Genomic DNA, 13,934 nt, shown 5'->3' with positions numbered 1-13,934 from the left:
TTACAGAGAGGAAAGGAGAGAGATAGAGAGTTAGAAACATCGATGAGAGAGAAACATCGATCAGCTGCCTCCTGCACGCCCCCCACTGGGGATGTGCCTGCAACCAAGGTACGTGTGCCCTTGACCGGAATCGAACCTGGGACCTTTCAGTCCGCAGGCTGATGCTCTGTCCACTGAGCCAAACCGGTTTCGGCAAGCATCCAGTTTTTGAGTATCCTAGGCATTGGTAGTTTTCTTGGGTTTCCTATGTATTGGCATAAAGGACCCCCTTCAGAAGATAGAGATGAGGAGGGTTCTTAATTGTGGAGCAAGCATCCTTTTAAAAGGGATTGGCCCTAGAGGGTGACTCTAGACATGTGGACCCGGCTTAAGGCAGCATCTTCTTGGCCACTCCTATTTACTAGTAGAGGACTTCTGCCAACTAATTGGCAGAACTCATTATTGCCCTGCCGCAGAGACTTCGTGGATCAAAGAAAGCAAATTTGCACTAGTTTTAAGTGACTCACCTCTGAGGGAAGAATAGGAAGTATTTTAGGAAGTTATTCTTTTTTTAGCACAATCATCAGGAAAGATAATGTTTAATAATTTATGAGTTTTTTAAGAATTCAGTTTTTCACTAATGCTAATAATTTTTTGTACTTTTAGCATAGTTATATTTTTATAAATTTTAGCTTTGAAAATAATACATGCTGCCCTGACTGGGTGGCTCAGTTGGTTGGAGCATCATCCCATACACCAAAAGGTCGTGGGTTCAATTCCTGGTCAGGGCACATACCTAGGTTGTGGGTTTGTTCCCTGGCCAGTGTGCGTACATGAAGTGGCTGATCGATGCTTCTCTTTAACATGGATGTTTCTCTCTCTCTCTTCCTTCCTCTCTTTCTTTAAAAAAAAAAAAAATCAGTAAAAACATATTCTTGAGTGAGGATTAAAAAAATAATAAATTAAAAAATAATACATGCTTGTCATAACACATTCAACAATATAGTAGAAATGATTAAAAGCAAATACCTTTTTTAAGAAAAAAAATCTTTTTATTGATTTTAGGGAGAGGAAGGAAGAGGGAGAGATAGAAACATCGAAGCATCAACATCCATAGGCTGCCTTCTGCATGCCCCCCACTGGGGATTGATCCTGCAACCTGGGCATGTGCCCTGACCGGAATCAAACCTGCAACCTCCTGGTACATGGGTGGACACTTAACCATTGAGTCACACTGGGGAAAAAGCAAAGACCTTTTTAAAGTTCCACTTGTAGACCCCCTTTTTTCTGTCTGTACACCATAAATTTATTTATTCTAAGATGCATTTCAGCCCTGGCCCAATAGCTCAATTGGTTGGAATGTTGTCCTTGTACACCAAAAGGTTGTGGGTTTGATTTCTGGTCCGGGCACATACCTAGATTTCGGGTTGTATACCCAGTCGGGGCATCAATGGGAAGCAGCTTTCTGACATGGATGTCTCTCTCTCTCCACCCTCCCCTTTTCTTCCTCCCTTTCTCTCTCTGAAACAATAAAAAAAAACAACATATCCTTAGGGGAGGGTTAAAAAAACAACACATTTTCTTACCCATGTTTTACATCTCTGACATTGGGAAGTCTTTCAATTGATATCCATCAGATGGCAGTCATGATGGCCCTGTCATCACCAGGGAATTTGGCCGTAGCTGCTCATGTTTTCTTCACTTTAGTTATATGCCTTAATAGTACAGATTCATTTTAATTGCTGTTATAAGTATCTTGAAAAGAACTGCATGTACTATGTGATTTGGCATTACAGCGAAAAGTTTGTGTGCATAAAGGTGCAGAAAAGGATGTAAATTTAACATGAGTGAACTAAATAAATATTCATTGGAATGATAACACAATTCTAGTAAAAACCAAATGCTTTATGGAATCAAGAAGGGCAGCTATTCACCCTAACCGGTTTGGCTCAGTGGACAGAGCGCTGGCCTGCGGACTGAAAGGTCCCAGGTTCGATTCCAGTCAAGGGCATGTACCTTGGTTGCGGGCACATCCCCAGTAGGAGGTGTGCAGGACGCAGCTGTTCGATGCTCTCATCGATGTTTCTAACTCTCTATCCCTCTCTTCCTCTCTGTAAAAAAAATCAATAAAATATATTAAAAAACAAACAAACAAAAACGAAGGGCAACTATTCCATGAGTAAGTAAAGGTATGCTGCATTTTATTCCTGAAATGTGCAAAAGCATTCCCTAGAACAGTGATGGGCAACCTTTTGAGCTTGGTGTGTCAAACTTCGCCAAAAAACTGAGCATATCTCGGGTAGTGTGTCACTATGAGGAAAAAACTAACTCCAAGAATCTAGTCGCAAATGTTTCATCCTCAGGAGCAGCAAATGTTTCATCCTCGGCATGTGGCCGCATGTCATCAGAAATGGCTACGCGTGTCAGTGCTGACACGCGTGTCATAGGTTCGTCATCACTGCCCTAGAACAAGCTAAGCAATGAAACTTAAGGCAGGAGAAATTACCAAATTCTGTGGAATAGATGGTTGGTGTGACTGCTAGATCATAGAGATTATAATTAAGGCAATGTGTTATAGGCTTAATTGCTTCATTTCTTTTTATAAATGGATTTAATGAATTTGATAATCTTTATGCATTTATTCAGTGTTTTATATCTGTTGACATAGTCATTTGGTTTTTCTGTTTTAACCTATTAATATAACATTAATATGTATCAAACATTTATTAATATAAATATAATGTAACATTTAATATTAATAACATTTATTATAATAATGTTACTTTTTTATTAATACATTTTCTGATGTCAAACCATCTTGTAGTTCTGGGAAAGCAACTTGCTATTTTCTTTTTAAGTTAATAATTATCTTGTGGACATCTTTCCAATTTAATGTATATAGATTTACCTCATTCTTTTTAATGACTTCATTATTTTTTGTTGTATGAATATATTATAATTTTTAAATGGCTGCCTTATTGATGTGCATGTTTTCAAGTTTTTGCTATTAAAAATGTAGCAAGGGCCATTTTTCTACATTATGCCTTTGCTAATTGAGGCTAGTGTTTCCATAGACTAAATTTCTAGAAATTCTTTGCATTTTCATTGTTTGATAACATAAAATAAATTTAAGAGTTAATTTTAAATAAATAAATGATTGAGACCATACAAAAAGTTAATTTTAAAAAGTATTTGCTTGTTATAGAAATGCCAATCATTGTTTTGAAATATACCAAGATGCTAATAGTGATTGTCTTGGGGTAATGGGCTTTTTTTGTGACATTAAAAATAATATTAATAGCAAGAACAGAACTTACTTAAAAAATCTAAATGCTTATGAAACCAAACACTACTTAGAAGTCCTGGGATTATGAGCAGTTGGGGGATAGGAACTGTTGTATTGCCAGATAATTCATCTAGCATAATGCAAAACACATGAAACAAATTCAAAACATGTTTATAGAAACAAGTTGAATTTTTTTTTGGTTTAACAGAGAAAAAATTTACTATCAATTCTTTTTCAGGGTTTTCTGATTAACTCAAAACCAGAGAATGCCTGTGAACCCATTGTGCCTCCACCACTGAAAGACAATTCATCTGGCACTTTCATCGTGTTAATTAGAAGACTTGATTGCAATTTTGATGTAAAGGTAATGTTTGCTTTTTAATTTTTTGTTTCTGTTTGCTTTTAGTATCTTAAGTACTCCCTTGTTTCAGAAAGGATTTAAGTAAGTTTACATAATTCATTCAGGTTAAAAAATGAAAAAAGTGAGGACAAAAGGAAAATGAGATGATGAAGGCAAAAAATACAGGAGCAAGTTTACGTAAGTCATTCATTAGCTACATAATTTATTCTAACCTTTTAACTGCCAGTACAAAGAGGAAGCTACCATCGGTTTCATGATTCACAGTTTTAGTAAGATTGAAAACAAACCAATTGACTAGGATATAAATAATTACTATTGTTCTAAGAATTTCCACGTGGTTGTTGGGCATCTTTGAACTATGGTTGAATAGTTGAATCTTGCTTGATCTAATCTAGGAATGGAAATGTTAACCTTTAATTTTATGTCTTTACCCTTCTATTACACCTATATCTTGTCTGTGTTGACATTGGGATTTCTCAGTGTAATAAGCTGATTCTGTTACCTGTATAAAGTTTGTCTCCCCAGAGTGGGTTAAGCTGGCATTTCAGATAGTGAAATACAGTTTGTCATAGAACTTCCCTCGCTATCATCAGTGCTACTCTAGAGATGTGGTTTTATGATACTTTTAATACTGTTTTTACAAATCTGTTTTTGGACTGTGCCTGAATTTTGTCTCTACTCATGAAAGAAATAACACCTCCACAGTAAACTTATTAAAGCAATCCTATATAATAAAGAGGTAATATGCAAATTGACCATCACTCCAACACACAAGATGGCTATCCCCATGTGGACACAAGATGGCTGCCACAAGATGGCAGCAGGGGAGGGCAGTTGGGGGCGATCAGGCCTGCAGGGGAGGGAAGTTGGGGGGGAACCAGGCCTGCAGGGAGGGCAGTTGGGGGGGGAACAAGGCCTGCAGGGGAGGGCAGCTGGGGGGGACCAGGCTGGCAGGGGAGAGCAGTTGGGGGTGACCAGGCTGGCAGGAGAGGGCAATTAGGGGCAATTGGGCTGGCATGGAAGCACTTAGGCATCAATCAGGCTGTCAGGGGAGTGGTTAGGGGCAATCAGGCACGCAGGCAGGCAAGCGGTTGGGAGCCAGCAGTCCCGGATTGTGAGAGGGATGTCCCAGATTGGAGAGGGTGCAGGCTGGGCTGAGGGATACACCCCCTCCCCACCTCCTGTGCATGAATTTCATGCACTAGGTAGAGCACTTTGTAAATAGGTATTGTTATATTGTATATTCGTTCCAAATCTAAACTCTCAATTGCCTTTAAATGGGAAATAAGTTAGAGCTTGAAGTCACGTGTAGATTTACTGCTCTTCAGAGTTCTTATCTTTAATAATAAAAGTGTAATATGCTAATTAGACCACATGTCCTTCTGGACAAACTTCTGGATGAAGCAGGGGCTGTGAGGGAAGCCCGGGTCCCGGGTTCCAGAGGGAAGCTGGTGCCGGCAGCCAGGGGAAGGAAGGTCTACTCTTGCATGAATTTTGTGCATCGGGCCTCTAGTGTTGTGTATAATAGTTTGAATTTAAACCACTTTAAGATTTGATTCAGAACTAAGCTATAATAATTATAGATTGTTCCAACAAAAATGAAATATTATTTCATTAATTTTTGCTTCTAAAAACTTAAAAGTAAACTAAATGCTGATTCCAAGGTTTATTACATTATTGTGCTATGCAATGTTTGGCTCAGTTCAGTCTTTGGTAACTAGAAACCAGAATACCTTTATTTTTATTTTTTATAACTTTTTTCTTTTTTAGATGGGGACGAGAGGTGGTTCACTCCAAAATTTAGGGAAATACTGTCATTTAATATTTATTTGTTTTTTTCTTAAGTAGTAAATTTATATATTGCTTTCAAGAGGAAGGGAGAAAGAGAGAGAGATAGAAACCTCGATGGGAGAGAATCATTGATTAGCTTGCCTCTTGCATGCCCCCTATTGGGGATCAAGCCTCAGGTGCCATGACTGGGAATCAAACAGTAACCTCCAGGTTCATGGGTTGATGCTCAACCACTGAGCCATACTGGCCAGGCAAATATTTATTTTTGAGGGTGAACATAACCCAGGAATGAATAGGTAGGCTTGTGAGTCTTTTTTGAATCCTCACCATGCATCTGAGTGCTTTTCATAGAATTTTATGATTTAGGATTTCATCTCAGCTCTCTTTTTTTTACTTCCTGCCTACTTGAAGTCTCTCAGCCCGCTGTGTCATGCTGACTACACCTTTGTGCCTTTACACATACTATTTTCTCTGTTTGAGGTCTCTGCCCAAAACGATCTTTACCCCTCTATTTCTGACTGTTTCTTCATGCAAGTGCTAGCTGAGGATGTTAACTTCTCTGGAAGCCTTACTTTTCTTTCTACCCTCTTTGGCAGAATGAATCATTCCAGCTTAGTGTACCACTCTTCCACTTTGTAAATACCTTCTTATTGCTCTTTGTCACATTACTAGTGGTACAGGGCATGAAATTCATGCACATTAAAAGATAATTAATTAGAGGAAATATTTTAATATTGCTATTCATATCCTCTGGCCCGGCGCTGGGCAGGGAGGCAGCCTCACATCCCAGGCCTGTGCAAGTACCCGCCCACCGATGCTGCAACTCCCTGCCCACCCGTGCCTGCCTCGCACGCAGCCTCCTGCTGTTCGGTCGTTATGGTGTCATGTCCTGATGACCATTTTCATATTAGCCTTTTATTAATATGATGATATCTGGCCCAACTTTTTGATTATTATGTGTGATAAAGTCCTGGAAATGTAATCATCCAGCCCAGGAGCCTGAATATTTGCTGCATCCTGTCAATCTGTCTCCAGAAATGCTGTCCCCTATACACTGGAGCAGTGCTGTCAGGTGTCGGTTTCATCACATCCTCTCCAGTACTGAATATTGTGATTTCTTAAAAGTTCCAGGTATCTTTCATTTACAATTACTTGAAGTTAACTTTTGAAGTTAACTTTTCTCATGTATATTAGTTACTTTATTTCTTCTTTAGTTCAAGGTCTTTGCTCGGACATATTCTTCCTTTTATTAATGCTATTCCATTTGAGTTCACGGGAAGCAATAGCAGCTTCCATGGAGGAAAGTGGGGGGCTAGAGGGGGGAGAGTGGTGCTGGACCAGATGTGGTTGGCAGTGGCTCTTGTTAAAGGTTAGATCAGAGGTGAGGGGTTAAGGGAGGTGTTAGGTTCTGAGACTGAAATGTTAGGGTGAGGGCACATAGTCAAAGGTCACCATTTGGGAGGTTGGGCCTCTGGGGTCTGGTGGGGAGGATGAGGTTCAGACCCGGGTTTGGTGAGGGATGCAGGAGGGGAGCAGTCTAGCTGGGAAGGCCCGTGGGCCTGGGCGGCGTCTTGAATTCAGACGCCCAGCACTTGCCACCAACACCGGGGCCACCGCACTGTCCAGGCCCCGCAACAGCCAAACGGACCTGTAGCTTCAGCTCTGGCCACGCTGCAGGGGCCGCGGGGAGTCCTGTGGCCCCCAAGCCTGTACCTCCTCACTTCTGAGCTGGGCGCGTGCCCCTCTTCAGGGAAACCGCCTGAGCGGCCCCTCTCAGTGATGTCACCTGGTGACGCCGTCAGCGGGCATGTGCCAAACAGCCTGAATCTGCACGGCCTGGGGAAGACTCTCTGGGAGGAGGTCCTCTGTCCCCTAACGCTGCCACCGCAGGCCCGGAGCCCTCATCCCTGCACACGTGGTCGTCTGTAACCGGCACCCAGAGGTCGGGGTGGAGGCAGGGGGTTCCCACAGTGTCGGAAACCGCTTGGCCCGAGGGTCCCACGGTCTCAGTGTTGCCACATGACTGCGTGGCCTCGGTATTATGCCTCTACTTTCTGATGCCAGTTTTGCACCTTAAACTCTTAAATTAACCGCAAGGACAGCTTTCCTCTTCGCCCTCTCAGGATTCACAGTTCTGTTGCATATGCTCCTTTCAAAGGACATTTTCTAGTTCTTGGCCATGTGGGGTGTTGCTGACTTTTCATTCTAGGTTTGCACGTGGGGCATCCTGAATTCTGTGAGGATGGTGACTCTGTTCTACAGCAAGCCTGTGAGCGAATAAATATGATCCCCATTTTACATCCACTCTCAGACTGTAGTAACATTTCCCCAATTGGGACTGGATCCTACAAACCAATTCCCATTCTCCACTGCACTGAATAAGAATGAGGATCCGAGCTCACCTTTCACATGAGGAGCCAATGAGGCAGCCTCACGTCCCGGCAGCACAAGTCCCCGCCCCTGGCCCTGACGCTGCAAGTCCCTGCCCACTCTCTCCTGCTGTGCATGCAGCCTGCTGATCGGTCGTTAAATGACGGCATCCTGACCAAATTTGCATATTACCCTGTTATAAGAATAGATTATTTTTTATTCTATATATTTCACTTATATGAACTTAATATATTTAGAGTCCATGTTTTAATTATATTTGTACTAGAGGCCCAGTGCGTACGATTTCATGCGCGGTTAGGGTCCCTAGGCCTAGCCTGGCCTCCGTTGCTGGCCTCTGTTGCCCTGCGACGCTACATGAAGCTCCCCGCTCCGATGCTCGAGGCCCCTCAACTGCTCTGTGAAGCTCCTCCCACCCTGCTATGCTCCACGAAATTCCTCCTGCCCCGCCACTGCTCTGCGAAACTCCCCCGCCCCGCGACTGCTCCGCAAAACTTGCTGCCACCCGGTGACTGCTCTGCTATGCTCGCTGCTGCCCCACGAAGCAGCCCGCACAACAGTCCTCAGTCCCGCCCACTGCCACCCCCCCTCATGGTGAGCGGCTAGGGGGCAGGAGGGGGTGGGGGGGGAACCGGTCGTCCGTTCGGTTATGACAGCACCTAGCTCTTTTATATATGAGGATATCTAATTTGTATCATAGTGTATGGTAGGAGAGCAATAAAGATTTGTTAAATCTAACTATATTTTATAGTAGTAAGCCTCCTACTTATGTGTATAATGTACTAGTGGCCTGGTGCACGGATTTGTGCACATTGAAAGGAAATTAACTAGAAGAAAATATTTTAATATCACTATTCACCATTTCTCTGTAATAGAAGTGTCAACCAAATTCACAATCAACAATGACAGATCAAAACACATGCGTGCGATTGGTGCCAGCGAGAGCTTTATATTTATGGAGCATGCACGAGTCAACTTAGACTTTTATATATATATAGAATAAACTTGCTTAATTAGACCTGCTTTCTGATGTAGTTAAACTTTTCCAGCCCAGTGAAGCACCCCAACTTCTCTTTCAGGTAATTGTCAGCAACACAGCAGTAAATATCAACACAATATTGTAGATCACTCAGGGAGAACAAAGGGTAAAATATTTAACTGCAGCAGTGTTTGACTATATTCTGCGCAGTGAGAAAACCTGAAGTCATTTTCAAGGTCCACCATTTCTTCTTTTCAGTCAGGTCCAGTTTCTAAGCTTTCTAAATCTCCATTTCCTGGCTAATGAAAAAATAAAATAGGATTCCATTGAGTTTCCTATCTACCTACTCCAGGACTTCTGTGAGGATCAAATGAGACGAGGCACGGGAAAACGCTTCACAGACATTTGGATAAAGTGTAAAATGTTTCGACCTGGCTATAAAGCAAGTCGTGTACTTGGGTTGAATTTGTTATGTGATGTCATTACCTGATGCCCACAGTGACTGTTTCTGAGCTGGGCTGTGGGCTGCATTTTGTGCCATGGGGTCTTGGCAGCATAGGTTGTGATTTGGTGGGGTGTTACTTTGGGGTGCTGGCGGGGCCTGTGTCCCACTTGGAGGAAGCCGAGTATTGCTTTGTGGGCCCCAGGTCCATGGTGCCATTTATTGTTAAACTAGAGGCCCAGGGTATGACATTCATGCCCTGGGTGAGGGTCCCTCAGCCCGGCCTGCGCCCTCTCGCAGTCTGAGACCCCTTAGGGGATATCCGACTGCCACGGAGGTGGGGGAGGCATCCTCCAATGTCGCTGCGCTTGCCAGCCATGAGCCTGGCTTCTGGCTGAGCAGTCCTCCCCCTGTGGGAGCGCACTGACCACCATGGGTCAGCTCCTGCATTGAACCTTTGCCCCCTGGTGGTCAGTGCATGGCATAGCAACTGGTTGTTCCACCATTCTGTCTATTTGCATATTAGGGTTTTATTTTATAGGATGGCTTGTCGCTAGGGAGAGGAAGCCGGGCGTTGCTATGTGACGTCATTACCTGGTGCCCACAGTGATCATTTCAGGGTTAGGCTGGGCTGTGGCCGCATTTTACGCCATGAGATCTCCGTAGCGTAGGCTGCAGTTTGGTGGACTGTCACTCTGGGGTAGTGGCGGGGCCTGTGTCCTCTTGGGGGAAGCTGAGTGTTGCTTTGTGGGCACCAGGTATGTGGTTCCGTTTCTCTTCAAATGGCCAGTGTGCATCACAGCAGCTACTGCATTGAGCGTTTGCCCCCTGGTGGTCAATGCGCATCATAGAGACTGGTCAGACGGTCGTTTAGCATATTAGCCATATATATATATATATATATACACACACACACACACACACACACACACACACACACACACATACATAGACTAGAGGCCTGGTGCATAAAATTTGTGCATGGTGGGGGGGTGTCCCTCAGCCCGGCCTGCACCCTCTCCAATCTGGGATCCCTCTCTCAATCCAGGACCACTGGCTCCTAACCACTCACCCGCCTGCCTGCCTAATGCCCCCAACTGCCCTCCCCTGGCATCCTGGTCACCCCCAATGTCTCTCTCCTGCCGGCCTAGTCACCCCCAATGGCCCTCACCTGTAGGCCTGATCGCCCCCAACAGCCCTCCCCTGCAGGCCTGATCTCGCCCCCAACTGCCATCCTCAGCTGGCCTGGTTGCCCCCAACTGCCCTCCCCTGCCAGCCTGATCTAGCCCTCAACTGCCCTCCCCTGCTGGCCTGATTGCCCCTAACCTGATTGGTCCCTCACAACTGCCCTCCCTTGCAGGCCGGGTGCCTCCCAACTGCCCTTTCCTGCTGGCCATCTTGTGGTGGCCATCTTGTGTCCACATGGGGGCAGGATCTTTGACCACATGGGGGCAGCTATATTGTGTGTTGCAGGGATGATCAATCTGTATATTACTCTTTTATTAGATAGGATAGAGGTCTGGTACAGGGGTGGGGGCCAGCTGGTTTGCCCTGAAGGGTGTCCCGGATCAGGGTGGGGTTTCCCTTGGGGTGTGGGGCGGCCTGAGCGAGGGGCCTGTGGTGGTTTGCAGGCCAGCCACGCCCCCTGGCGACCCAAGCGGAGGCCCCGGTATCTGGAATTTATTTTCCTTCTACAATTGAAACTTTGTAGCCTGGAGCGGAGCCAAGCCTGGGGCTCCCTCCGAGGCCGGCAGCCATTTCTGTTGGGGTTATAATTGAAACTTTGTTGCCTTAAGCGGGTGGGCCCGGCCAGGGTGTGCGGAAAGCTTTGCTTCCCCAGTTGCCGGCGGCAACCCTGGCCTGCTCTCTCAAGCTCCATTCTGCTGCCATTTGTTTGAATTTGTTTACCTTCTATAATTGAAACTTTGTAGCTTGAGTGGAGGCTTAGGCCTGGCAAGGGCAGGCGGAAAGCTTGGCTTCCTCTGTTACCTAGGAAACCTTGCTCTCTGTGGCTGTAGCCATCTTGGTTTGGGTTAATTTGCATGCTCGCTCTGATTGGATGGTGGGCGTGGCTTGTGGGTGTGTCGGAGGTATGGTCAATTTGCATATTATCTATTATTAGGTAGGATTCTTTAGAAACAAACATTCTTTGTGGATAATAAATAATGATTCACTTACATATAGCCACAATTTTATATGAATGCATTGACTTAAGAAAGAGAAAAATAATTCATTTTCTTTTTTCTGATGTAGCAAACTGGGATTGAGTACTGAGAAAAGGTTAATTCAGCTCCATAGAGAATGCCACAATTGACATAGTTGCAAGGTTGTTTTTCTGCCATGCTTCCTATCCAAAGTGACCTAAATTATCTCAGACAAATGAGAATTGGCTCTTTCTTACAAAGCTTTCCTTGGAGAGAGGAACCCTTTCCATTAAACACAGCAGAAAAGAAAACAAGAAAGAAATACAAGTTTATCAGGATATTTCAAATGATTAATGGTGTTCCAGGGTTTTACTTTTTGTAAACTCTTTAGATTTTCTTTGAAGATGATTATTGTACTGTAATTAAAATGCAACATGTCTTATTTCTTCCATAAAAGTTAATGAAGTGAGAGTTGTGTGCTAAAATAACAGAAATAGCAGATTAAAACTCTTTAAAGCCGTGGCTGTTGTGGCTCTGTTGGTTGAGCATCCTCCCATGCACCAAAAGGTCGCAGGTTCATTTCCCAGTCGGAGCACATGCCTAGGTTGTGGGCTTGATCCCTGGTGGGGGTCATGCAGGAGGCAGTCGATCAATGTTTCTTTCTCTCCCTCTCCTTTCCTCTCTCTCTAAAATCAATTAAAACATTAAAAAAAAAAAAACACAAAAAAACAACCCACTATTTCAAGTGTTTTGTTAGAGATAGCAGAGATAGCCAAATAAGACAGCAGACATAATAGTTAATTTTTGGAGGGTAGGAAATTGCGTTATTTGTAACATTCTAAAATAAAGAGCACTTTTAAAATATTTTGTTGGGAGAAGCACGTATGAGCTTTTCAATGTGTCTTGCCCTGAAAAGACGCAGCAAAACGCATATTTAGAAACAGTATTTGGCTATGTAGAATGTCCAGGAGGCCAGTAAGAACTACTGATTATATGCCAACTGTTATTCTGAAAACAGTCGCTTTTACTTACACTGAGAAGAACTGTATCCTCTAAAAAATAAAGCTCTTTAGAGAAAAAGCAAAACAATGTTGTTTTGTTTATCTTTGTACAATGCTGTTCTTTATGTGACAAAATATAATTATCGGGAAATGTTAGTTTTGGGTGAGTGTTTGAAGTTAAAAGCATTCTGGCTCTTTGATAAATAAATCAAGGGTATATAAAATATTTTAATTAATAAAATGACTTTTTAGCATTCTGAGGCAGAGAGTTCTCAGAAAACTTGTATAAGTGTCCCAGTGAGAAATATGCCATTTAAAAATTTTTGTAAAAATGTCTAGTTCTTTCAAGAACATTAGAATAATAAAATAGAATCCTAACTGGATTGCAGAATAAACAATATTGAACTCTGACCTCATGGTTCATAGGTCTTATAGGTCAACACTCAACCACTGAGCCATGCCAGCGGGCCAGGTAACTTTATTTACAAATTGGCTTCATATGCATTTCACTTAATGCTCTTGGGTATTTCTAAGTCTACATATTCATTTGATCAACATTTTTCTCAAGGTCCAAATGTTATGTGAGAATTTTAAAATATTGCCATAAGCCTTTTTTGCATTATTTGGATGATAAAGTCATAATAATAAATAAATTTTTTATTTTGCAAAATTTTGTTCTTCTTACGAAATAGTCCTCCAGTTTTTCTTTCTAGGATTACCTTTCATTATCCTATCTGAGGCCTCCTGGCTGATACATTACATGGTATTTCCAGAATTTCACTTTTATTTTAGTAGTACTGAGTAGATATGACCTGAGTAGAAAGTAGCCTCTGCAAATAATCTGAAAGTCATTTAATGTCATTACTTAATTTATTTTCTTATTCTTCTCTATATTCCTACAAAGTAAGTTATAGCATTTGTTATTCATCTACTTCAGAATTAAGTTTAAAAGATTCTGCTAAAAGAATGTGTCCACGGATACTTGGTGGATTGAACAGTTTCTACCCATATATGGTTCAAACAGCTTTGTATTACTAGCTAGTTAATTTACTCATTTGTTTCTTCCACCCTTTAATTGATAAACATATCTGTGTTTTAATAATTAGGTGTCTTTATCCATAAATTTGTTCAGTATTCCATCAACAGAGGAAAATTCTTCTTTTTTAACCAGGAAAGTAATAATCAACAAAGGAAAAATGCTAAAAAAACATTAAATTACATATACTTTACCCTAACCCAATGAAGCAATGTTATTCCAGTAACTTTATTTATTTATTTTAAGTATATTTTTATTGATTTCAGAGAGGAAGGGAGAGGGAGAGAAAGAAACATCAGTGATGCAAGAGAATCATTGATCAGCTGCCTCCTGCAGGCCCCACACTGGGATCTAGCCCACAACCGGGGCATGTGCCCTGACCACCAGAAATCGAACTGTGACCTCATGGTTCATAGGTCTCATAGGTCAGCACTCAACCACTGAGCCACGCCAGCTGGGCCAGGTAACTTTATTTGCATATCTCTTCCCCACACATTCTTTTGCTTCAAAATCAAGATATTCAGATT

At 42.7% G+C, this 13,934-nt stretch overlaps 1 protein-coding gene across 4 annotated transcripts in view; it reads left to right on the top strand.

The window, feature by feature from the left end:
* RNF13 (ring finger protein 13) overlaps positions 1 to 13,934 on the top strand; it is a 185,884-nt gene that overhangs the window by 67,404 nt on the left and 104,546 nt on the right. For 3 of the 4 annotated variants that reach the window (XM_054714101.1, XM_054714102.1, XM_054714099.1), the window contains one exon: positions 3,504 to 3,629. In XM_054714101.1, coding sequence (XP_054570076.1) covers positions 3,504 to 3,629 — 126 coding nt within the window. Of the gene's footprint in view, positions 1 to 3,503; positions 3,630 to 13,934 lie in introns of those variants that run through there. The other variant, XM_028136984.2, reaches the window with a different exon arrangement.

This window comes from Eptesicus fuscus, chromosome 3 (assembly GCF_027574615.1).
Source record: "Eptesicus fuscus isolate TK198812 chromosome 3, DD_ASM_mEF_20220401, whole genome shotgun sequence".
NCBI classification, from domain to species: domain Eukaryota; kingdom Metazoa; phylum Chordata; class Mammalia; order Chiroptera; family Vespertilionidae; genus Eptesicus; species Eptesicus fuscus.
This window is presented reverse-complemented; position numbering and strand designations above follow the sequence as displayed.